This window comes from Apodemus sylvaticus, chromosome 10 (genome assembly GCF_947179515.1).
Source record: "Apodemus sylvaticus chromosome 10, mApoSyl1.1, whole genome shotgun sequence".
In the NCBI taxonomy this organism is placed as follows: domain Eukaryota; kingdom Metazoa; phylum Chordata; class Mammalia; order Rodentia; family Muridae; genus Apodemus; species Apodemus sylvaticus.
This window is the reverse complement of record NC_067481.1, coordinates 73,137,994-73,164,582: the sequence shown is the minus strand read 5'-3', so window position 1 is coordinate 73,164,582 and position 26,589 is coordinate 73,137,994. Positions and strand designations below refer to the sequence as shown.

Here is a 26,589-nt window from a genome sequence, read left to right as displayed (position 1 = left end):
TTCTTCACAGGTTTTCCTTGTGTGTTTATTACAGTGAGACTTACCTAGCGATGGCGTTCTGTATTCCTTCTTCCCCTAAACAGACATTTAGAAGCTGTTTTGGCTAAAAATCATTGACTTCTCTCAGGGGCCACAGAGTGACTAAAGACGAAATTTGGCATTTCTGCTTTTCATTTTGTGTTTGCTAGAAACACAAACAAAGCGAAGTAGCTCTACAAGGCACATTCTATTTGTAAAAAAGGGCTTTTCAGGATCCAAATCATGGTGTCTTTTCCCTAGTGGCTGGGGTCCGACCTTCATGATTGGCGAGTTCTGAAAGAATAAGCTCAAAGTCATCAGGAAATTCAGGAGGGAGAAAGGCTGTGTGCAGTTTATAAACAAAACAAGGCTTTACTAGGCGGAGAAGATTTTTTGTTGTCATTGTTTTGTGAAACAGCTTTCTTTTATTGGGGGTGGTAGAGAAATTTATGCACGGTTGGCTTGTGGCAGACTACCCACCTACCTACTTTTGATAGAAAAACAATAAAACTAATTTCTCACATCTCCTTTGTTTTGGTCAGATACCTGCCCACTTCTACATAAGCAGCATGTTTATCTATCCATTTCATCTCCCTTCAAAGTAGAAGGCACAAAAAAGTCATTGTCCTAAAGCTGTGGTCACCTTGACAGGTAAGGACGGTAGTTAGGGAGAAAGGGAATCGAAGTGTCTGCTACAAGAAATCTCCAGTTATCATTTGAGCCATAGAAATAAAACGTGATTGTTTTGTGTAGCAGCTCACAAATTTTCATTGCTGAGCCTGACTACTTTCCTGACCTCCAGTTCAGAAAACTGTATGTCTGTGTGTGTCCTGTTTATGTGTTAGAACACTTCTCGGTTTGTGTGCATGTGTGGAGGCCCTGATTGAAGTCATGTGCCATCCTCTGTCACTCTTCTCCTTTGCTTTTTGAGACAGTCTCCCTGTATAGTTCTGACTGGATTTAAACATATGCCTAGCTTGAGAATCTTACAGAAAGTTCTAAAAGTAAGTGTGTTTGAGAAGCTCAGAAATAAGCAATTGTATGCACTAAAGACACATAGAGCCGGGCGGTGGTGGCGCACACCTTTAATCCCAGCACTTGAGAGGCAGAGGCAGTTGGATTTTGAGTTCAAGGTCACCTGGCCTACAGAGTGAGTTCCAGAATACCCAGGGCTACACAGAGAAATCCTGTCTTGAAAAAGCAAAACAACATCAACACAAATATTTAGCAAAATAAAAAGTGAATTAGAAATACAAGGGTATTAAAGTCAGTCTTGGAAATAAAAAAATATATGGCCATATAAGTATAAAATCAAGAATAAAGACAAGAATTAAAGAAAACAGTGCTAACTAAGTATGGTGGCTTATACCTTAAATCTCAGCACTCAGAAGGGAGAGACAGGTGAATCTCTGTGAGTTCAAAGCCTGCCTGGTCTACAAAGTGAGTCCCAGGCTAGCCAGGGCTACTTAGTAAGACCCTCTTTTTTTATTTTTATTTATTTTTTTTTTATTTTATGTATTTGAGTACATGAGTACACCTTTGTTGTCCTCAGATACATCAGAAGGGGGCATTGGATCCCATTCCAGATAGTTCTGAGCCATTACATGGATGCTGGGAATTGAACTCAGGACCTCTGGAAGAGCAGTCGGTACTCTTAACTGCTGAGCCATCTCTCTAACCCAAGACCTTGTCTTAAAACAAAAACAAAATAAAAAAATAGGGTTGTAATAGAAATTCTGAGGGTAAAAGAAGAGGGTTGGATAGAGAGGCAAATACATGTTGGGATTTGTGGCAGAGGCTTGGAATCCTGCACTCAGGTGGTAGGGGCTGGATGGCCAATGAGTTTGAGGTCTGCCTGGACTACATAGGTGAATTGTAAACCAGTCATTGTTACATAGACCTTGTTACTAATGGTTGGGATTGGATACTTCCAGGTTCTTGGCATCTTGTCCAAATAATTGAAAAATAAGAGTTCACACAATTTTCAAAAGTAGTAAGATAGCTTCATTCAGAGCAAAGCAGTAGTGTTGTTTAGAAAAGAATATGCTGTCAAGATAGATGATGGGCCAGGGTGAGGTACTTAAGGGCCAGATTACTGTTTGGGACTTCCTTTAACGGAGTTCAAGAAGAGGAGTTACCAACTGGCACAGTTTGGGTGGCTCTGTTTTGACTGACTTGGTCATATAATCATATCCCTCTCCAAAATGCATCTGACTTTATCATATTCATACTCAATTATGGGTAGGCCTCATATGGTCACTAGGGATAATCCGTGAAAGTTTACCTAAGGAGTTAACCTTATTGCACATGCTCCTGAAACCAGATCAGGCCAGATCAGCCAGTATATTCTAACTTCTGTTCCATATTTGAGGTTAGAGACAGCCACCCGGAGTCATGTCCTAGGAATCAAACTCAGGTCTTCAAGCTTGGCAGTAATCATATTTACTCCATGAGCTGTCTCTGTAGCCTTTGTCCTTTATATTCATCATGTCCAACATATTGGAAATATATTTGAAAAGAAACAAAGTTTAATTGTTGTTAGAATAAGAGGGACTTATTTAGAGAAAGGTGTACGTGTTGTGTGCTGCAGCTTGTCTGAGGTCGCTAGGTCCATTTTTCAGAGATATACTGGGATGAAGGAGCTAGGGTGCTGAGGTGCATTATCCCAAGCCGGTGTGCACCACACAACCCATGTAGAGGTCTAGGTTGCTTATCGATTCCTGTTCTTGCTTGCATCAACCATAACTCCACCTCAAAACAAACAAAATCCCCCAAAACAGAAAAACTACTTGGCAGATGATGGCTAGGAAGTACCAGAATTAGAGAACAAGGGTCTTCTACTTAAAGTGTCACCTGAAGAACAAGCAACAAAAACAATAAACCCAGAGAAATAAAACTGTAGAGTAGTAAGGATAAAAACCATCAAAGGGGCTGGAGAGATGGCTCAATGGTTAAGAACACTGACTGTTCTTCTGGAGGTCCTGTGTTCAAATCCCAGCAACCACATGGTGGCTCACAATCATCTGTAATGAGATTGGATACCCTCTCTTCTGGTATGTCTGAAGACAGCTACAGGGTACTTACATATAATAAATCGATAAATCTTAAAAAAAAAATCAAAGGTTAGGAGACTGTCTTCAAATGAACAATAGTTGGGCCTATATACTTTAGTCATCTTTTCAGGCACAAAACATTCAGAAAGACATCCCCTCCAATCTGGAATTTCAAACCTAGCTACCCTTGCAGAGCATCAAGAATTCAGTTTAAGGCCAGGCGTGGTGGCGCATGCCTGTAATCCCAGCACTTGGGAGGCAGAGGCAGGCAGATTTCTGAGTTCAAGGTCAGCCTGGTCTACAGAGTGAATTCCAGGACAGCCAGGGCTGTACAGAGAAACCCTGTCTCAAAAAAACCAAAATCCAAAAAAATCCAAAAAAAAAAAAAAAAAAAAAAAAAAGAAAAAGAAAAAGAAAAAGAAAAAAAGAATTCAGTTTAAGGCGAGGATATCGTTCAAATGGTAGAATGTTTGCCTAGCTTAAGTGAAGGCTCCTTGTGTACCTCCTCAGTACCACATAAATCAAGGCCCAGTGGGACACTCTTGTAATTCTAGTACTTAGGAGGTTAAGGCAGGACCAGAAGTTCAATGTTTTGTCCTTGGCTACATAGTCAGTCTGCGGCTAGATGAGGCTATAGATAAAAAACAAAGCCTTGTAGAGGCAGGCCACCAATCTACACTATCTTCAATAACCAGCCACTGTTCATAAGCTCTTTTGATTAACTTTATTGAATAGCCAAATTTATAAGTTAGCACAGATCAAACAATTGTTTGCATGGGTTACAAATGACTTCTTTTTAAAAACAGGAATAAAACAGTGAAAATTACAATCTGTAAAAAGGAAGACCAATCTTGTCTCAACATTTCAGAGGAGCAAGACTGAGCACAACACACTGGATATCAACACATACTTCTGATCTGAGAACAAGGACTTAATGTTACAATATCATACACACTACTTTACAAAATTAAATTTTCTATGTAAGGATTGTGTTTATAATAGTTAAAACTGTGAAATCACATTTGGTGGTCCCCTAGATAATAGCTGTTATGCATCTCTGATTAGAAGTAAATCTTTTATTCTAATTATTGCAAAACAGTCTATTAGACTCAATACATTACATTAAATTAAAATATATGCAAGCTAAAATAAATGTTACTGCTTGAGTGAATATTAGTATGTCAGACTTACAGAAACATTATTTTAAAAATTCTAGAAATTAGAAAAATAGAGTACTTTTTATGGTAGAACTGCCATGCTCAGATTTATAATCAAGATTGCCCTTGTCTGTTACTTTAGTAGTTGTAGATCTGTAGAAAATTCAAGGATCTTCCATAATTTACAACTACAATAAAAAAAAATATGGCATAGTGTAAATATTAGTTGCTTTACATCAGAAAGTAATACAGGATGGTAGGACGGGTAGTGTTTTACTGAAAAAAAGGTCAAAACTGAAAAACATTCAATATAGCAAAAAATAATTATATCAATATTCCACAAAGGTTTATTCTCTTGTGTGGAGAACAAAGTTGTGAACTGTAATAGTTATGTTTTTATGACTGTTATAAAATTATTCTGGATTGCACATTACATAATACCTAAAATAAAATTTAAAAGTAAATCTGTGAAATATACTAACCAAGCAGGTACTAATAAGGGTCAGACTTACTCAGGGAAGGCACAAGGAAGGTTTCCCTAGGAGTACAACATTTCCCTCTGGAAGATTTCTAACTATGAAAAAAGAACTAAAAATAGTAACATTTAAAATCACATTAAAAAGAAAACTTTAGTACATTTAAAGGAACATTGTATATAATAATGGCTGTTTCTTGAAAAGAAGGGAAATAATATAAATTTCATTGGTTATAGTTTGAGAACTGCTTCTCAATAAATGAAGCAGTCTAAAAAAAAAACAAACCTCAATTGAATGTACTATATGTACACTGACACAAAAAAATTTTAATTGTCTTTTTGAGACAAAGTCTGGCTGGTCTGGTACTTGCTATATAGCCCAGGCCAGCAATCTCCTGCCTCAGCCTCACAAATACCAGAGTTAGATCAAATACCAGATCACGTACCACGTGTGGCCTGGAATTAAAAAAAGAAACCGAACCCTAACACTGTCACTCTCACAAAGCACAGTTTTGGAAGCGACTGGCAAGCAGCAGCTGTATGCTCCAGGGACCTGCTGCTGCTTCCCTTCCCCAGAGTCATAGTCAGCCCATTCGGGTGTAAACCTGGAAGTTACTATTTCATTGGTGATCACATGAGCCAGAGATTGTAAACACATTTCTAATCTATGAAAACAAAAACCAAGAAAACCCTCTTTTGAGTATTACACACAAATATTACGGAAGAAGTTCATACAAGACGATGAACCTGTGAAAACTGAAGCAAACTCTTAAAAATGCATTACAGCACTTTAAATACACATGGATAATTTACCTATTTGTAAACAAAAGCCATATGATAATTTGACTGTAATAGTTCTCTAACTGAACCAAAACAAGCAGTCTTTAGAGCATGTTAAGAAATCAAGTTTCTCTTGTAACTTTAATACGATGGATTTGTACAATCTTAGAATCCACCAACTCAAACAGCAGCATTCACACCTTAAAAGGTTTTAATATCCCAGAATACATGAGTGGCTTCCAATATAATTCTTAAACTCTTTAGAGAAACGCTGATGCACTCTAAGATTGCACTTGGGGAACCTTTAACTGCTTGTAACACTTTAACTCTTTAAGCAGTCACAGCAGAAATGGACCAAACAAAAATCCACTCAGCAAATCAACAGAACCAGCTCCTATTATCATTGCCAGTCCTGACATATTTATGAAGACAGCTCAATTTTTATTCATGGCAGAATAAAACAGCAGAAAACCACCTAATTAGTTTTCACCTCAAATTAAAGTGACTTTGTTCAAGTAGAGAAAATACTGACAGATTTTAAAGCTTGACAATTTACTTTATATTCTTCCCAAGCAAGACCAGAGCTAGTTTACTCCAATTTTAGTTAACATGATCCTTTTCCTTCCTTAAAAAAAGAAGTGGTAGGGCGTGGGGCAAAAACCACATATGCAAAGGGAATGGATTCCAGCTTTCCTACAGTCTACTGACTTTTGGATTTTTCAATTTAAAAAGATCATTATTGAAAGATTTGAAACTTCCCTGCAACACTTAGTCTTGTGAGGTTTTTAAATGTAGCAGCCAAAAACTCATAAAAATAAAAAAAAAAGAGAAATAGAAATGCAGAACACAGAAGTCTTTATTTTATAAAATGTATGTTGCCTCTGCAATATTGTCTCATCTCAAACCATAACAACTCAAACATAGTTGGCAGCAAAGGAAAAAAAAATATTTCCAATTGTGTAGACATCTATTTTGATTTGAAAAATACAGTATTTTGGAGTTGCACATCTGCCTCTTGGCTGTGGTTGTGGTCCTTTATTTGCTATAGTTGGTTGAAATCACAGTGAAACATCTTAATCATCATCACATTTGTCCACAATCTTAGGGAGGAAAGGAGGTACTGCATCCTCAGGACCCTGCAAGTGTCTCCGCAGCAGTCCGGGTCTCCTCACTTGTTCACTTGCTGCTGTATGTGCAGGAGGAATTCATAATACGACAGCGCAGACTCCGTTCTGTCTTCTACCAAGCTCTGAAGGAAGGCTGCTTTCATCAGACTCTCCTCCCTTAGAAATAAAAGGCAAGAGCGATCATGTATGTTAGATGTATGTTCATTGGCTACTGATTTACTGTGATAAGTAAGATAATTTTGATCATATAAATAGCTATGTCGGGGCTGGAGAGATGGCTCAGCGGTTAAGAGCACTGACTGCTTTTCCAAAGGTCCTGAGTTCAAATCCCAGCAACCACATGGTGGCTAACAACCATCCGTAAGGAGACCTGATGTCCTCTTCTGGGGGTGTCTGAAGACAGCTACAGTGTACTTACATATAATAATAAATAAATCTTAAAAAAAAATAGCTATGTCTAGGGGTTGGAAAGATGGCTCTGTGGTTTAAAGGACTTGCAGCTCTTATAGAGGGCCTAGACTCATTAGACTCATTTGGTTTCCAACACCTAAATAGTGGTTCACAACTGCCCTTAAGTCCAGTTCCTAGGGGATTCAGTGCCCTCTTCTGATTTCTGAGGGCACCAGGTATGGATATGGTGTATATACATACATGTAGGCAAAACATACACACAATGAGTATAAAAAACAAAAACAAAAACAAAACAAAACTATGTCTGGAGGTTTCTCTGATGTAAATGTTTGCTATTTAGGGGAGAAACTACTGACATTTTTATTAGCAAGCTTATCAAAATTTATCAATTCTAATAATTGGTTATCATGCATAGTTTATGACTATTTATTGAAAAGAAGCGTATTTTATTTCTCCATAAAATAAAATCTTTTTATTTTTTTGAGACAGTGTCTCCTGTAGCTCAGGGTCGCTTTGAACTCAGAATTCTCAGGATGAACTTAAATTGATCCTCCTGCCTCCACCTTTGGATGCTGGGATCACAAGCATGTGTCACCATGCACCGTTTTATATTATTCCGAGGACTGAACCTAGGATATGCTTTACCAACTGTTGGGCAGTGGTGGCACACACCTTTAATCGCAGCTCTTGGAGGCAGAAGCAGGCAGATCTCTGTGAGTTCAAGGCCAGTTCCAAGACAGAAATCTTGTCTCAAAAAGAAAATTATACCAACTAAGCTACTTTGTCAGACCCTTCTATGTTCTTTTAAAAGGTTTACTTACAAATTCAGTCATATACATACTGTGATTCAAAATTAGTTCTTCTAAGACCAGACACTGACAGATTAAAAGTCTGACTTAGCCGGGAGGTGGAGGCACATGCCTTTAATCCCAGCATTTGGGAGGCAGAGGCAGGCGGATTTCTGAGTTTGAGGCTAGCCTGGTCTACAGAGTGAGTTCCAGGACAGCCAGGACTACATAGAGAAACCATGTCTCAAAAAACCAAAAAACAAAAAAACCAAAACCCAACAGAAGTCTGATTTAACCTTTAATTCTAGCCCTTGGAAGGCAGATGCAGGCACATCTCAGTGAATTCGAGGTAGCATATTCTATAAAGTGAGTTCCAGGACAGCCAGGGCTATTACACAGAAAAATCTTGTCTTGAAACAAAATGAAACAAAAAATCCCACAAAACAAAAAAATATTGACTTACCTGATTACATAGAGTACTGGGAAAAACGGCCTCTGTTCTCTAAGCCATGAGATGAAAGCTATTATTCTGGCAGATTCTGGTGTATCAAGTTCTGGAAGGTCTGTCTGTTAAATAAAACTCCAGTTAGCTCTATCATCTACCATGCAGTCTGCACCTTTTAGATTTATGACTCAAAATTAGCTGATTTTGTTGGACCAGAGTAAGTTTTTTAGGTTTGGAAGTAATTTTGTCTCTGTTGCAAATACTCCACTTTGCCATTACCACCCTTAAGTTCCAGTAAGATCTTAAATACAAAACAGGTGGCAGGCTCTTGGGCCTAATTAGCCCAGTCTTGATCTAGTTAGTACAGTCTTGATCTAGTTAGTAGTCTTGATGTAGTTAGTACAACCTTAATTTAGTAAGTACAGTCTTGATCTAGTTAGCACAGTCTTGATCTAGTTAGTACAATCTTGATTTAGTAAGTATAGTCTTGATCTAGTTAGCACAGTCTTGATCTAGTTAGTACAATCTTGATTTAATAAGTACAGTCTTGATCTAGTTATCATAGTCTTGATCTAGTTAGTACTGCATTGATCTAGGAAAACCTTCCAGCTCTTCACTTCATAATGAAATTTAGAGTCAACCAACTCATCAAGGTGGTTATTAAAAATATGACACTTTCTTTTTTTATTTTTATTTATTTTTTTAATATGACACTTTCTTATTTCACTACTTAAAATGCCTATATATCCATCCAGTCTAGTAGTTTTGCTCAAGGACCGAAAGCTTATATCCTCTATAACTGACACTGAGGTCTTTCTACATCGTGAGGACTGAGATGACTCAGTGGGTAAAGGCGCTTGATACAAAGCCTGCTGACTTGAATTTGATCTCTGGGACTCACTTAGTAGAAAGAATCCCCAAAAGTTGTCCTCTGACTTCTACACTTGACTCTTGATATGTACACCCCAAACTCCAATGAAGAAATAGATATAACAGAATTTTAAAATAAATACTTAAATCCTTTAATTATTGCCAGGAGTAAAACACAGAGCCCTATGGGTATATAAAGTGATAAATATGTATTCCAAAGCTGGAAGCACAATAGCTAGCAGTAGGTACTGAAAAAAAAAAGGCAATTTTAACTTTATAGTTTAAAATTATCCACATGTAGGTGGGAAAGATAGCTCGTCAGTTAAGAGCACTGGCTGCTTTTCCAGAGGACCTGAGTTAATTTCCCAGCAACCACATGGTGGCTCACAACCATCTGTAATGGGATCTGATGCCCTCTTCTGGTACATAGATGTACATGCAGACAAAGCACTCAAATGATGCTTGTCTAGTGTGTGCAAGGCTCTGGCTTCAATAATCCTTGCTGGGAGAAACAGAAACAGAGACAAAGAGACAGACAGACAGACACTCACATAGAGATACTAATGTCATGTACAGCAATATGACTTTTTTGGGCATTAACTAAATTCAATGCTTTTTCTTTCAAAGACTACACACACACACACACACACACACACACACACACACACACACACACACACACGAATACACTGTAGCTGTCCTCAAACACACTGGAAGAGGGCATCAAATCCCATTACAGGTAGTTGTGAGCCACCATGTGGTTGCTGGGAAATTAAGAGCAGTCAGTGCTCTTAACTGCTGAACCATCTCTCCAGCCCAACAATATTTTTATTTTAACTCTTAAAAAAATTTATCATTGGGCTGAAGAAGTGGCTTGTGGCTCAGTAGTTAAGAGTACAAGCTGGCCAGGCGGTGGTGGTGCACGCCTGTAATCCCAGAACTCTGGGAGGCAGAGGTAGGCAGATTTCTGAGTTCCAGGCCAGCCTGGTCTACAGAGTGAGTTCCAGGACATCCAGGGCTATACAGAGAAACACTGTCTGGGGGGGCGGGGGGGAGAGGAAGGAAAAAGAAAGAAAATGGGGTTCATGTTTGTATCATATTATCATATTTGAAATGTACTGTAAATCATTTATAATCACTAAAATAAAAACTTACCATTGTCTGTGGAATTGATGCATAGTTCTGAACTCCCAGAACTTGGCTGAGAAAATTCTGTGAACAATTTCTTCCAACCCAAAGCATCAGTACCTGCACACAGGAATACACTGTTTTGAGAGGCAGCCAAACAGTGAGCCTGACACTTTTATCACTGGTTATGTTTTAAAAGTCATAGGATGGGCATGCTTAGTGCGACTGTAGAGAACTAGTAAACACTGAACTGGGAGCCAGCACGGAGACCGGCCAGTGCTGACGTAGAAAGAAAGGCGGCTGGAGCCAGCCGTTACGGAATCCACTCACTGAGCCTGCATCCATGAGGAACGCGCCATCTCTGCTCAGCTTCTCCACCGAGAGCTGAAGAATGGGGGGCTGAGGTATGGTTCTGTCATTGATGTTGAGAGCTCCCTGAAGGAGGCAAAGAATGAGGGTTTTAGATACAGGTCGGATATTGGTTAACATGCAGTTATGATACACACATACACACAGACACACACACACACACATATATTTGCACAAGTACATATAGCATGCACTGGCATGCATATGTGTACCTGTGCACAGGCTCAAAATTGATGTTGGGACAATTTTTATTTTACCAAGGCAGTTTTCGCTTAACCCAGAGCTCAACAATTCTAGACAGTCTAGTTAGGCAGTTTGTCCCTGGGATCTGCTGCCTCTGAATTTCAAGTGATAGAATTACAGGCGGCTGCCATGCCTACTTTGTTTTTCATGTGGGCTCTGAAATCTGGTCCTCATGCTTCCACAATAAACATTTTAACATTTGAGCCAAACCCCTAGCCTCAGTACTTCTTTTTGTTTTGTTTGTTTTTTGGATTTGGTTTTTTCCAGACAGGGTTTCTCTGTTTTTTTGGAGACAGGGTTTCTCTGTGTAGCCCTGGCTGTCCTGGAACTCACTCTGTAGACCAGGCTGGCCTCGAACTCAGAAATCCGCTTGCCTCTGCCTCCCAGAGTGCTAGGATTATAGGCGTGCGCCACCACTGCCCGGCCTCAGTAATTTTTTAGAGAAGGGGTCTGATATAGCCTAGGCTGGCCTCAAACTTTATGTAGCTGAAGATGACCTTGAACTCTCGACTGTCCTGCCGCCTCCTCCAAGTGCTGAAACTACTGGCATGGGGTACCGAGGTCAGCTCTCTAGAGCCACAGTCAAACAGCAAATACAACTGAATGGATTGACTTAAAGAGTTTGTATCTTACAGGCAAGTTAGTTATGCATAATGAACATGGAATAATGGGTATATTAAACAAAGCCACTGTGACTCTAATAACTGAAATTAAATTTTGATCATATTTATTTCTTACTTGTATAGTCTGAAGTTAATGGTAGGTATTCTTTCTGCCACTTGCCACTTCATTCTTTGAGACAAGCTCTCAATGAACCCGGAGCTTGGTGACTCAGTTAGCTGGCTGGCCAGCAGGTCCCTGGGATCCTCCTGCCTCTGCTTCCCCAGTGCTGGGGCTACAGACCCATGCTGTCATAATCTGGGGACTACCTCAAGTCCTCGTGCCCGTGCGGCAAAGCACTTTACCAACAAATCAGCTCTCCAGCCCACTCCCTTCTTTAGTTTTTTGAGACAAGGTATAGGCTGGTTGCCAGATCCCTGTGTAGCTAAAGATAACTCTGAATTTCTTTTCTGATCCCCCTGCCTCTGTATCCCAAGTGTTGAGAATGTAGGTATGAGCTGCCATGCATGGCTAATGCTGGGGTGAAGCATCAACCCAACCAGGCTCCAGGTGTGCTAAGCAAACATCCCACCAACTGGGCCACCATCCTGAGTTCCTACTTTTTGGTTTACAGAAGAGAGTCTCCTATTAGCCAGGCAGGCCTGGAGCTCCCTTTATAGCTGGGGCTGGCCTTGAACTCCTTTCAAGTGTTAGGAGTATCTGTGTCACCAAGTTTGGCTTTGGTTTTAAAAAATAAATTCAAAAATATAAGATATAGTGACATTACATTATGACATTACAAGTGACATTAATGAAATACAACTAATAATGGATTAACCAAATTTCTCTCTTTCCTCCTCCTTTTTTTTATTTTTTATTTTTTGAGCTATATATGTAGCCCTGGATGTCCTAGATCTTGCCATGAAGACCAGACTGGCATAAACTTATTATAGAGATCTGCCTACTTCTGCCTCCCAAGTGTTAGGATTAAGGGTACACACTACTCCAGCAATTTTGTTTTCTTGGATTTTACAAATATAGTGTGATTTTGTATTTATTCTTAGAGTTTTTGAATTTTGTTTCTAAGGCAGGGACAACATGTCCAGGCTGATTTCAAACTAACAAGCTCAAGTGATCCTCTTGCTTTAGCCAAAGTTGTTTGAACTACAGGCATAAGTCATTTAGTCCAGTAAATTATAAAGTTAAACATTAAGTAAGATTGGCTGGGGTATGTAAAAGCCTTCTGTGCTGGCTACCTTACGTCAACTTGGCACGAAGTAGAGTCATCTAAGAAGAGACAACCTTAACTGAGAAAATGCCCCCACTGGACTGGCCAGTGGGCATTTTCCTCAGTTAGTGAGTGACGTGAGAACAGCCTATCGTGGGCAGTGCCCCTGTGGGTTGGTGGTCTCGCCGTGTGTAAGAAGCCTGGCTGAGCAAGCCATAGGAAGCCTGTATACAGCAGCCTCCTGCCTGGCCTGTCTGTCACTTGAGGTCCTGCCCTAACTTCTTTGATAATGAACTATGAAGCTGAAAGAAACCCTTTTCTCCAAGGTGACTTTGGTCATGGTGTCCTTTTTTTTTTTTTTTTTTTTTTTTTTTTTGGTTTTTCGAGACAGGGTTTCTCTGTGTAGCCCTGGCTGTCCTAGAACTCATTCTGTAGACTAGGCCGGCCTTGAACTCAGAAATCCACCTGCCTCTGCCTCCCAAGTGCTGGGATTACAGGCATGCGCCACCACGCAATAGATTCTCTGAGATACCTAGTATAATATATCTTTATCTTTAAATCTCAAATTAGAAAAAGAGTTTGTCTTAGAAAACTTAAAGTTAATATTTGTAGGAACGTCCCTAAAAATCAAAGTTTCTGTACATTTACCTAGACAAAAAACAAACAAGGAATTAGGTAACAAACTCATTTCTGTACTGAATATAATTAGGCTTAACATTTTTCAGCAAAGCCACAGAACAGCGAGTTGGTCTTACCTCATCTGAGAGGTTGTCAACTCTATACAAACTGGGGTGTGTTGTGAGCATGAGGTGAACCAACGGCTGGTTTTTCACTTGACACATGGCAAAAATTCGTTCATCTAGACGTACACTTGTCCCAGTCTGGAAAGATTTCTATAATAAAACAATATCCCCCCAACATTAGAAAAAGACACAATTTTGAAAATGTCAATTGCTAAAATTTTCTTTAGACAGAATATAGATTATCTTAGACAGAATTAGCAAATTTGTCATAAATTATCCCTTAAGAATATCTTTGAAGAAGTCATTACTCTGTAGCCTCATCTGGAAGTCTTAACTAGTCAATGCCTGACCATGGCAAAGCCACACGATCTCCGCGGTGTCTGTTTCTCACTGCTAGGCTAGGCCTAACTACAGTGACACAGCTGCGAAGCGAGGGAAGGATGGGACACTGGCGACAAGACAAAGATAAACATGACATACCAAAAAGACCCTGCAAGTGTGCCATGCCTGCTGGATGGTAATTGTTTCTTCCACAACTAGAGAAATTAAAACTCAGACAATGCAGCAGATCTTACACGAAGCAGGGTGGTACCACACACGAGGACAGCGGCACAGCAGAGTGGAGGCTGGGCCAGATTTTACTGCTGTAACAGCTGTACGCAGGCTAGCAAAGTTCTGAGGTGAGGCTTAGAGTGTCTCAGTTGGTGGAGAGGAATAGAAGAGACAGAGAACAATGAACAGTCACAGACTGACTGATGTGATCAGAACGCCTTCTCCAGGCAAGTTCAGGTGAACTGAGACATTTGCAGGAAGCAAGATGTTTAATAACAACAGAGCATCAGATAAAACACAGACAAGAGCCTCGGCTGTCAGTGTCATTCACTGTGAGTCTCTGGTGTTCCTCTATGGTGACTGTGCCTAAGAACCCAGACCAACTTTTATGCCCAGGACACTGCACTGGTGAGGCTGCCTGTTCATCAGGGTCCGAGAATATGAGTTCTGTGGGAAAAGTCTGGCGATGTTGTCCAGTGATATCTCTCCCGAACCTCCTTTAGCATGCAGCACACTGCAAGCACTCAGCATGTTGAAAGCTGGTGGCCTAGTTTATCACACAGAGGCTTTTTGGCATATCACAAGAAAAATTTTAGTGAATTATTTCATCTGTAAGTATTAAATAAATAGGGCCTGGAGAGATGGCTCAGTGGTCAAGAGCACTGGTTGGTCTTGCAGAGGACCCAGCTTTAGCTCCCAAAACCTACACAGTGGCTCACAACCATCCATATCTCCAGTCCCAGAACATCTTATGTCTTCTGGCCTCCACAAGCACCAGGCACACTTTGGAGCAAAACACCCAGACATATAAATTAAAATAAATCTAAAACAAAGTATAAAACAAATAATCACTGTATTTTATATAAGTGAAATAAGTCACTTACATTTTTTTTTCATTTACTGTTATTACATCCTAGGTGCTGTGATTAAATAATGAATAAAAAAGACAAAAATCTTTGGGTTCGTGGTTTACTTCCTAAAAAAGGAGAAATAAAGGTGGTTGTAAAAATACACTCAAGATGCAGAGGCAGGTGGACCTCTGTGAGTTCAAGGCCAGCCTGGTCTACAAAGTAAGTTCAAAGACATTGAGGACTACACATTAAGACCTTGCCTCAACAACAAAAAAAGGAAAAATAATAAATCAGCAAACTGTGGTCAGTGATAACTGAAAGAAAAAATGTAGGATGGAAGAGGAACAACGGTGTCGCAGTGCTGTGTGAGGGGAGGGGACAGTGCTACTGCATGTCTACCAGCTCGCGCGCGCGTGTGTGTGTGTGTGTGTGTGTGTGTGTGTGTGTGAGAGAGAGAGAGAGAGAGAGAGAGTGTGTGTGTGTGTGTGTGAGAGAGAGAGAGAGAGAGAGAGAGAGAGAGAGAGAGAGAGAGATCAAGGAAGGCACGCCGTTGAAAAGGCTTTCAAGAGAAGATCTGGATTGTTAAATGTTAGACTTAAATCTTTAGGTCATTTCTGACTTGAGTACAGAGGTTCAACGGGGCTGCACGATGCCTCACAGGAAGAGGCATCTGTGAGCCCATGAGCATGCTGTGGCATCACACAGCACTCCCCACACTCACTCACTGCACACGTAGGATTCGCTTTGTCTGACCGGTCCTTCTGTCCCGAGCAGTGCCTCTCCGTCCCTCTCACTCCCGGCCTCTAGCAGCCATCACTCTGCCCCGAGTCTGTGTGTTCATTCTTAAGCTTCCAGTGTGAATGAGAACATGAGGCACACGCATGGCTTCTTAGACCAACAATACGATTTTCAGTTCTTTCTTTGGTTATCATTTGGATTTGTGGTCACATCACTGAATTGTTGGTGAGTGAGGCACTTACATTAAATTAGTTATTCATAAATTTCTATGGCTATAAATCCCTTCATTGCTCCTGTAAGAGATAGGGTTCCTATTCTCAGAATATTTAGCTGGTCTAAAGCTACCTATATAACATTTAAGAGTTCAATAAAAAAGCTTTTCAACATTCTTATTGCACTAGTCTATGTTTTCTTACCTGTTTTAGGAGAGCCAACACAAAAAGTGGGAAAAGCCTCAAGGAGAAAGGAACCATGAGGCCTGGCTGCTGGCCACTCAGGACTGAGGAGCGGTAAGCTGAGAGAGAGTCTATGACAGCGTTCACCAGAGCATCTCGGGCGTCACTCAGGCTGGCAGTCACGGACCTGTCAACAGCTAGTGAGGTGAGGGCAGGACAAAAAGAGAAACAGGATACAGGCTTGGTGATTCGTTTAGAAAGAACAGAAGAGATCATTCATGCGCGCGCATGCGCGCACGCACACACGCACACACACACACACACACACACACACACACACACACACACACACACACACACACGAGGATAGCTTGCAGGAAGTGGTTCTCTTTCCATTATGTGTTTTCAGGAATTGAATTCAGGTAGTCAACTTGTTGGCAAATAACACCTTTACCTGTCAAGCTGTCTTTCAGGCCCAATTAAAAAAAATGTTTTTTTTTTTTGAGATAGGGTTTCTTTCTCTGAATAACAGCTCTGGTTGTCCTGGATCAGTCTGGCATCAAATTCACAGAGATCTCCCTGCTCCTGCCTCTCAGGGGCCTAGACATCCAATGGTCCAGTGAATTTTTTTCAGAGAAGACTTAAACAAGGTTATGAATGAACATTTTTGTTCATTAAAAAAATTGTTAAATGAGATGATCTTGAGATCAGGACAGAATAATGGCCCTAAACATATCTTGGCTATTTTGTGCTGTGTATTTATAAGAGGCAGTTTTTTTTTTTTTTCAGAAGATAATAAAGATATAATAGATCAACTCCAAGAAATGATGAAAATATCCTACAACTTATATATCAAGCAGTTCAACCATGAGTTTTATGTGAAAATAAACAAGCACAGTGATCTCATTAATATGCAACTTGCTTTTGTATTTACTAAATGGAGAAAGTATGAATATACAAGTCGGGGAAGCGGCATCATAGTCAGCACTTGCTGCTTCTGCAAAGGCCTTGGCCACAGCAGCTCACAGCCACCCTTCACTGGAGTTCCAGGGGTGCCGTGTCCTCCTCAGGTGCCAGGCACACAAAAATGCACAGATATACATACAGGCAAAACACCCAGAAGCATAAAATAGAAATAATTTTTTTTTTTCCCCTGAGACAGGGTTTCTCTGTGTAGCCCTGGCTGTCCTGGAACTCACTCTGTAGACCAGGCTGGCCTCGAACTCAGAAATCCGCCTGCCTCTGCCTCCCAGGGTGCTGGGATTACAGGCGAGCGCCACCATCGCCCGGCAGAAATAATTTTTAAATTTAAATAATTTAAAATTTTTTTTATTTATAATCTTTAAAAACAACTTTCAGAAGAAAATATTGGATATTTTAAAAAAGATGGTTATTTACATTCGAAGTGGACAAACATAGGAAGTCACTTAATGGTGGCCTAAGGTCAGGAGGGTAGGAGGGAGCACTAATTGGATATGAAATTCTTTGGGATGATAAAAATGTTCTAAAACAAGACTGTGATGATGGCTGGACAACCCTGTAAACATATTAAAAATGACAGAATTGTACAACTGAAAAGGGTGAAATCCCTATAATATATGATTGATTGTGCCTCCATTAAGCTCAAGCAAAATAGCCACATAAACTCAGCGGACCTTTTTGTTGAAACAGACTAAAGCACTCCAATGTCAAAACCTCTAAGATAACAACTTCAGGTAAAGTGTATGTGCTGGGTGGTATGGCGTGGAAAGTATCTACAGCAGTAACAATTCTTACCCATATTGGCCAGTAACCCTGAAATCGCTTGCACATCAGCTCCAAGAAAGACTTCATTCAGGGTAGAAACTACCGGCAAACATAAAGTATGGACACGAATTCTTCTTTCACCTTTGGGGGGGAAACATAACAGATATTTCTGAAAAGAGGTTACGTTAAAGTCACTTTTTTTCCTTCAAAAAATATTTATCAGACAATCACTTTGCTTATTTATTTACTATTTGTGCCCAGAGAGCAGAGGATAATGTGTACAAAGCTGGCTCTCTCAGCAAGTGCCTTCCAGGGGTCAGGCTCGGGGACAGCACCTTTACCCACTGAACACCCTGCCAGCCCTGAAAACCATTTCCTTTTTAACTTAGAACCAAGAAGGTCATATAGAAAGCAAAATACCCAAGAAAGTATCAGAAAAAAAAATTCAGGTTACTTATTCATTCATTCATTTATTTATGGTTTTTTTCGAGACATGGTTTGTCTGTGTAGCCTGGCTGTCCTGGAACTCACTCTGTAGGCCAGACTGGTTTTGAACTCAGAAATCCTCCTGCCTCTGCCTTCCAAGTGCTGGGGTTAAAGGTTTATACCACCACCGCCTGGCCAGATTTTAATTAATTAGTTAATTAATTAATTAAATTGGGTTTTTTTTGGATTTGTTTTTTTTCGAGACAGGGTTTCTCTGTATAGTCCTGGCTGTCCTGGAACTCACTCTGTAGACCAGGCTGTCCTCGAACTCAGAAATCCGCCTGCCTCTGCCTCCCAGAGTGCTGGGATTACAGGCATGTGCCACCACCGCCCGGCAGGTTTTTTTATTTTAACTATGAAACTCTTTTTGTTCAAATTATTATTAAACAGAGAGGAGAAACTGTAGTTGACAGCTAATAAAGTGCTAGCTTTTCCTCTCTCCCTCCTGAACAGGATCAAGATATAGCCAAGCAGAACTCATGGCCCTACTTCCCCAGCTACCCGAGTGCTAAGATTAGAGAGCACACAACAATGTCTAGACCTAAGTAATCTGCCTTTAAAAAAGATTTTAGGCCAGGCATGGTGATGCATGCCTTTACTCTGAAATTCAGGAGGCAGAGATAGGCAGATCTCGAGGTGAGCCTGGTCTACAGAGTCCAGGACAGTCAGGACTATTATACAGAGAAACCCTATTTCAAAACCCTACCCTGCCCTAGAAAAGAGATAGATTTATTTATTTGTTTATTTATTTATTTAGTTAGTTTTTTTTTTTTTTTTTCCGAGACAGGGTTTCTCTGTGTAGCCCTGGCTGTCCTGGAACTCACTCTGTAGACCAGGATGGCCTCAAACTCAGAAATCCGCCTGCCTCTGCCTCCGAAGTGCTGGGATTAAAGGCGTGAGCCACCACTGCCGGCTGATTTATTTATTTTTATTTTGAGTATTTTGCCTGCATGTATGTCTCTGTACCATGTTTATGCTTGGTGCCAGAGAGACGGGATACCCTGAAACTAGAGTCCCAGATGGCTGTGAGCTGCCGGTGAGAGCGGTGAGAGCTGGGAAACAAACCCAGGGCCTCTGGAAGAAAAGTCAGATCCCCTTAAGTGCTGAGCTGCCTCTCCAGCACCAGTTACACATAGATTAGAAAATATTTTTAGACTGATTTATTTTTTGTGTATGAACATCTTACCTGCATGTATACAAGTGCACCATGTACATGCCAGGTGCACTCAGGGTTCAGAAGGAGGCAATGGATCTTAAAAATGGTTGTTATGGGTGGTTGTGAGCCACAGTGTGGGGATTAGGAATACAGGAGCAGCAAGTACTTTAAACACTGAGCTCTCTCTCCAGCCCTCAGTTATATATGTATTTGATTGGTTTTTGTTTGTTTGTTTGCCTGTTTTTGAGACAGTGTCTCACTATGTAGCTCTAGCTTTCCTGGAACTCATTACATAGACTAGGCTGGCTCAAACTCACAGGGATCTACCTGCCTCCCAAGTGGCAGGTTTGAAGGTGTATGCCACCATGCCTGTCTTATATTTTTTAATAAAAGAATTGTTTTTAAAATTAGTATCTCCTCAGGGCAGTGGTGGTGCACACCTTTAATCCTAGCACTTGGGAGGCAGAGGCAGGCGGATTTCTGAGTTGGAGGCCAGCCTGGTCTACAGAGTGAGTTCCAAGGCAGCCAGGGCTATACAGAGAAACCCTGTCTTGAAAAACCAAAATAAATAAATAAATAAATAAATAAATAAATAAATAAATGTAAAATTAGTATCTCAGCACCTTTTCTTTGATAATCATAACAGTAATCTATGAATAAAAAACCAATGTGAAAGCCTCTGGGTTTGGTTGCCAACACTTAGGAAATGACAACCACGGGTTTTCTGTTTTTCTTTATCTCTTGTAACTGTTTCTCACCACAAATGGATTCTGAGCATTTGCTTCTATGCACATTCACAAACAGGTGGGAATCTTGCTCTTAATGGTCTAGTAGCCTTTTTGCATTCAACACTGGCATTTTCAAAGCTAAAGATTCAATTAAGAGCATTGGGAGCTGGGCAGTGGTGGCATATGCCTTTAATCCGAGAACTTGAGAGGCAGAGGCAGGCGGATTTCTGAATTCAAGGCCAGCCTGATCTAGGACAGCCAGGGCTACAAAGAGAAACCCTGTCTTGAAAAACAACAACATCAACTACAACAACAACAAAAAGAGTATTGGGGATTATGCAGGCAGTCAGCTCAGTGGTGTGTGTCATTTCTACAGTTTTGGAAGCTGCATTCTTGTGCTTCCTGTATACTCAGGTAATATTCCTTCCTTCTCAGGTTTTTGATGGGGTCGAAGACAATTAAACTTAAGTCATTACATTAACATTTTTGTTTTGTTTTGTTTTCAAGCCATCACTACCCAGCTTAAGTCGTTTAGCATTTAAATAAGTGTTTTAAGTCTAAGAAGTTTTTTTTTTAACAATGCAAATTAGGATAAAAATTGATTTAAAGACAGAACTCAGAACTCACCAAGATAGGATCGATGATAAACACTTCCTCCTGAGTAGCTGAATACAAACAAGCTGGAATTTTGAATGTTACTCTTACTTAATTTTCATAATTGTTCCTACTGTATGTTGTTTATTAGTATGAGAACCTTTTTATTTAGACAAAAAAGGAGAAATGTTGAGGTAAGCTCTGTTGCTATGTATTGTAATGCTAAATACTAGTTCTGGTTGTGCCCAGGGATGAGGAAATTCTCATGTACACCCAAGTGATGCTATGTAACTTTACCCCTCCAAGTTATCCCTGACTGGTGAGATGGCCCATGGCAGAAGAGAGCAAGGGGGAGTTTCAGTAGCCAGGCTTGGATCTGAGGCAGGACCACAGGAGGAGGAGGTGGGGAGGGCGAGTTATGAAGACAAGGCCTCGAGGGCTGGCCCACTGGAGTTAAGAGCAGCCCACATGGAGCATGGCAAGGTATAACTCGGGGTTATTGGTGGGGAAGTAGAGCTAACAGCTTAGAGGGTAGATATCCGCCCAGCTCTAGTGCATTAAAGGCTTATAAATATAAAAGTTGTGTGTCTTTTTATCTGGGAACTGAATGATCTAAGGTGGGGAAGACCACCGGATTGAGATTAAATATCTTCTACAACACGGCTGTTATTTTCAGTGCTGAGCATTGGGACGGCAGCCTCATATGTGCTAAGCACATGTTCCACTACAAGTTATAACTTTAGCATCACTAATCAATTCTGTATTTTAGACAGAGTCTCATATTTCCCAGGCAGGCCTCAAACTTGATATATAGTCAAGAATGCTTTCTGGTCTTACAAGTGTGAACCACGATGCCTGATTTTGCCACATTGGTGATAGATCCGGGCTTTGTGGATGCTGGGAAGATATCCCATCAACAGAGCCTACATCCCAGCATAAGAAAGGGATTTTTCTTTCATTTTAGATAGGGGTTCCTCTGTATAACCCTGGCTGGCATTGAAAGCACAGGGATCTGCTTTCCAAGTGCTGGGATTAAAGGCATGTGCCACCATACTCTAAGATTTTTGTGTCTTGCATGTGTGTGATACATGCATGTATGCCATGTATGCACATGTGTAGGGCAGAGATTGATAACAGATGTCCTCTATTACTTTCCACCTTGTTCATTAAGACTCTCATTGTAGTATCACGGCACCTTTTCTTTATTGACCATAACAGTAGTGCCAGAAATGTCAGACTGGTATTGTTATTTTTGGTACTAAATATTTAATCCAGGACGAAAGAAAAAAAGAAAGAAAGAAAGAAAGAAAGAAAGAAAGAAAGAAAGAAAGAGAGGGACAGAGAGAGAGAGAGAGAGAGAGAGAGAGAGAGAGAAAGAAAGAAAGAAAGAAAGAAAGAAAGAAAGGAAAAGAAAAGAAAAGAAAGAAAGGAAAAGAAAAGAAAAGAAAAGAAGGAAGGAAGAAAGGAAGAAAGAAAGGAAGGAAGAAAGGAAGAAAGAAAAGGAAGGAAGGAAGGAAGGAAAGAAGAAAGGGAAAGGAAAAGAAAGGAAAAGAAAGGAAAGGAAAGGAAAGGAAAGGAAAGGAAAGGAAAAGGTAGGAAAAGAAAGGAAAGAAAAAAACTTATCATTTCTACTAGCCTAGTTAGCCAGCAAGTCCCTGGATCTGCTGTCTTTGCTATATAGCACTGAGGTCATAATTCTGTAGGCAGTGGGGATCCGGATTCTGTGCAGCAAATACTTGGTGTCCACTGAGCCATCTCTCCAGTCCAAATGGAATTTTTGAAGATTTAGTTATTTTTATTTATGTATGTGTATATGTATGCATGCCACATGTGTGGGGGTGACCACAGAGGCCAGAGGGTTTAAGATCTCTTAAAGCTATAGGCAGTTGTGAGCTGACCCACGCAGGGGCTGGGAATAAAAATTTGGGTCCTCTGGAAGAGTAGAAAGCACTGTTAACCATAGAGCCATCTCTCCAGCCTAAAGAGATTTTTTTAACCAGAATGTCTGATCATAAGTAAATATCTGTTGTTACTGGAAGTAGTGGGTGGTACATGCCTATAATGCCAGTTAGGAATCTGAGGTAGGAGCTGAAACTCAAGGCCAGCACAGTGTGTCTATATATGGTGATCTTGTCTCAAAAGAAAGGGAGGGAAAGGGCTGGGCAGTAGTGACCTTTCATCCTGGAAGGAGGTAGAAACAGGTGGATCTCTGTGAGTTGGAAACTAGCCTGGTCTACAAAGTGATTTCTAGGACAGCCAGGGCTACACAGAGAAACCCTGTCTGAAAAAACAAAACAAACAAGCAAGCAAGCAAGCAAACAAACAAACAAACAAAAAGCAGCAGTAGCAGCAACAATAAAACAAAACAAAAACCAAAAAACGGAAAAAAAAAAAAGAAAGAAAAAAAGGAAAGGAAAAAGAAAAAACTCACAAAGATCCACTTGCTGAAGCCAAAAAACCATTTCTTTTAAAATAAAATGGTTTAGGAAAATAAAGACAAATCTGTTGGCTCAATAGAAACTAGTAATTACAAGGAGAGAGTGCCATCCGCCACAGGCAGCAGCATGCTATACAGCTTACTCCTTATTCGGTGCTTAGTTAGTCATGGACTCTACACTTACACATCTGTTGAGGGGCTAGGTCTCAGCTGGGTGTAGTGGCATATGCCTTTAATCTCAGACTTGGGAGGCACAGAAAGATGAATCTCTATGGTCTGAGGCTAGCCTAGTCTATACAGCTAGTTCCAGGGCAGCCAGAGCAGAGCACTGAAATTCTGTATCAAAAAATTCAAGAGAGCCTGGCAGTGGTAGTGCACGCCTTTAATCCTAGCACTTTGAGAGGTGGAGGTAGGCAGATTTCTGAGTTTGAGGCCAGCCTGGTCTACAGAGTGAGTTTCAGGACAGCCAGGGCTATATAGAGAAACCCTGTCTCGAAAAAAACAATAATAAACAAACATACAAAAACCTCAAAGGGTAGGTATCATGTTTTTTGTGAAAATAAAAAATAAATGCAAACAAAACTCACCTTTACTTGATGTATATAAGAGTGCTGACTGGAAAGAAACCAGCTGAGTGTCAGTAAGACTTTCTTCTACTGACATCTGCACTGCATACCCAGCATCTGGGTTTACGTTGGGAAGAGATAGTAAGTCTGTAGAACGGACGAAGAAGTTCCCATGGAAAGTATGAATGGAGAGACCTAGAATAAAATTGTCACCATGACTGCTGTGTACTTCCTATGGACACTTCATCCCACTCCCTCCTCAGACAGAAGTGGCTTAGAGAAGACTGCACCCATGATGCTGAGGGCATCTCCTTAAAGAAGACAAACGTTCTCACAAGTCTTTTTGGAGGACACTGGCAGTACATGCCAGCATTCTATTTCATCTTTAAATGCTTATCTTTGTTACATATAGTCACCTGTGCACACAATGCACACGCATGTGGAAGTCAAAGGACTGTGGACAGGAGCTGGTTCTCTCCTTCTATCATGTAGGTCCCAGAGTCTGAATTCAGGTCAGCAGGCGTGGCAGCACATCCTTTACTTGCTAAGCTGTCTTTCTGGGACCAGCACTTTGGTTCCATATTTAGTACACACAACACACATATGCACACATGTGCACATGTATGGCACATCCATGCGTTTCTTTGGAGATTTGGTCCCTTTGTAAAAAAGCTGAAATAACTAATATAGCATAAAATGTACCATTTTAATGTACACAGTTTAGTAGTTTTAAATACTTTCATAATATTCCCTATTTTTAAAGGTTGTTATTATTTTAAATTATGTACAAGTGCATGCCTGTGTGTGGGCTTGCACACATGAGTACAGGAACCTACAGAGGGCAGAAGCGTCCGCTGCCCTGGAGCTGGAGTTACAGGTAGTTGAGAGCCACAGTGTAGACACTGGGAAAATAACTTACATCATCTGCAAGAACAGTATGTGCTCTGGACTGCTGAGCCACTGCTCTAGCCCTACTACTTCCTGGTTTAAATATTTTTTTCCCTTTAATTGCATAGTGTAGAATTTCACATTCTTTTTTTAAAAAATATATTTTCTTCATTTATATGAGTATACTGTAGCTTATCTTCAGACATACAGGAAGAGGGCATAGAATCCCATTACAGATGGTTGCGAGCCACCATGTGGTTGCTGGGAATTGAACTCAGGATCTCTGGAAGAGCAAGCAGCCATTGCTCTTAACTGCTGAGCCATCTCTCCAGCCCATAATCTCATATTCTAAAACTCAATGTATCTCTGCAGGGTAAATCCGGTAAGATACATATTTTTGCCATGTACCCTCTATGAGGGAAAAGCAGTGCTCCCACCTTTGGTGCACCGGATCCTCATGACAGCCTCAAATCCAATCTTCCGAGTGAGGTACCTGTGCAGCTCCTTCTGTAGTCTCTGTACCTGTACTGGATTGTGCTGATGATGGTATGAGGGATAGTAATACACGCTGCCTGCAGAGTACCGGGAGATACAGCCTGCAAGGGAACACACTCCTGTTAGCCATCCCTTTAGTCGTGTGTGTGTGTGTGTGTGTGTGTGTGTGTGTGTGTATGAGTGACTACATTATACATTTCCTTCCAATTTTATTATCTTAAATTAGGTTCACATGTATGTTGGGTCCCTACACATGAGTACAATACCTACCGAGTACAAGAGATAGAAGAGAGAATACCAGATGCAGAAGATAATGCAGACAGCATTGACACAACAGTAAAAGAAAATGCAAAAAGCATTAGTTAATATAGTAAAATATGGTTTATATAGTAAAAATGGCCATCTTGCCTAAAGCTATCTACAGATTCAATGCAATCCCCATCAAAATTCCAACACAATTCTTCATAGAATTTGAAAGAGCAATTCCAAATTTATCTGGAATAACAAAAAACCCAGGATAGCAAAATCTATTCTCAACAATAAAAGAACTTCTGGTGGAATCAGCATCCCTGACCTCAAGCTATACTACAGAGCAATAGTGAGAAAAACTGTATGGTATTTTTTACAGTGACAGGAAGGTAGATCAATGGAATAGAATTGAAGACCCAGAAATAAATCCTCACACCTATGGTCACTTGAACTTTGACAAAGGAGCTAAAATCATCCAGTGGAAAAAAGACAGCATTTTCAACAAATGGTGCTGGTTCAACTGGCAGTCAACATGTAGAAGGATGTGAATTGATCCATTGTTATCTCCCTGTACAAAGCTCAATTCCAAGTGGATCAAGGACCTCCTCATAAAACCAGATACACTGAATCTAATAGAAGAGAAACTGGGGAAGAACCTGGAGCACATGGGCACAGGGGAAAACTTCCTGAACAGAACACCAATAGCTTATGATCAAGAATTAACAAATGGGACCTCATAAAATTGCAAAGCTTCTGTAAGGCAAAGGACACTGTTAATAAGACAAATGGCAACCAACAGATTGGGAAAAGATCTTTACCAATCTTACATCTGATAGAGGGCTAATATCCGATATATACAAAGAACTCAAGAAGTTAGACTCCAGAGAACCAAATAAGCCTATTAAAAAATGGGGTACAGAGCTAAACAAAGAATTCTCAACTGAGGAATACTGGATGGCTGAGAAACACCTAACGAAATGTTCAACATCCTTAATCATCAGGGAAATGCAAGTCAAAACAACTCTGAGATTCCACCTCACACTAGTCAGAATGGCCAAGATCAAAAACTCAGGGAACAGCAAATGCTGGAGAGGATGTGGAGAAAGAAGAACACTCCTCCATTGTTGGTGGGATTGCAAGCTGGTAAAACCACTCTGGAGATCAGTTTGGTGGTTCCTCAGAAAACTGGACATAGCATTACCTAAGGACCCAGCTATAACACTCCTGGGAATATACCTAGAAGATGCTCCAACATGTAATAAGAACACATGCT

The 26,589-nt window shown here is 40.5% G+C and overlaps 1 protein-coding gene across 1 annotated transcript in view; it reads right to left on the bottom strand.

The window, feature by feature from the left end:
- Positions 1–3,776: 3,776 nt before the first annotated feature.
- The window catches only part of Sec24a (SEC24 homolog A, COPII coat complex component), a 71,856-nt gene continuing 49,043 nt past the window's right edge, over positions 3,777–26,589 (bottom strand). Inside the window, exons 15-23 of the mRNA XM_052194545.1 lie at positions 25,010–25,168; positions 23,706–23,879; positions 17,748–17,858; positions 15,993–16,168; positions 13,448–13,585; positions 10,583–10,687; positions 10,280–10,372; positions 8,273–8,376; positions 3,777–6,766 (exon numbers count right to left, since the gene is read on the bottom strand). Coding sequence (XP_052050505.1) covers positions 6,652–6,766; positions 8,273–8,376; positions 10,280–10,372; positions 10,583–10,687; positions 13,448–13,585; positions 15,993–16,168; positions 17,748–17,858; positions 23,706–23,879; positions 25,010–25,168 — 1,175 coding nt within the window. The 3' untranslated portion in view covers positions 3,777–6,651. The remainder of the gene's footprint in view (positions 6,767–8,272; positions 8,377–10,279; positions 10,373–10,582; positions 10,688–13,447; positions 13,586–15,992; positions 16,169–17,747; positions 17,859–23,705; positions 23,880–25,009; positions 25,169–26,589) is intronic.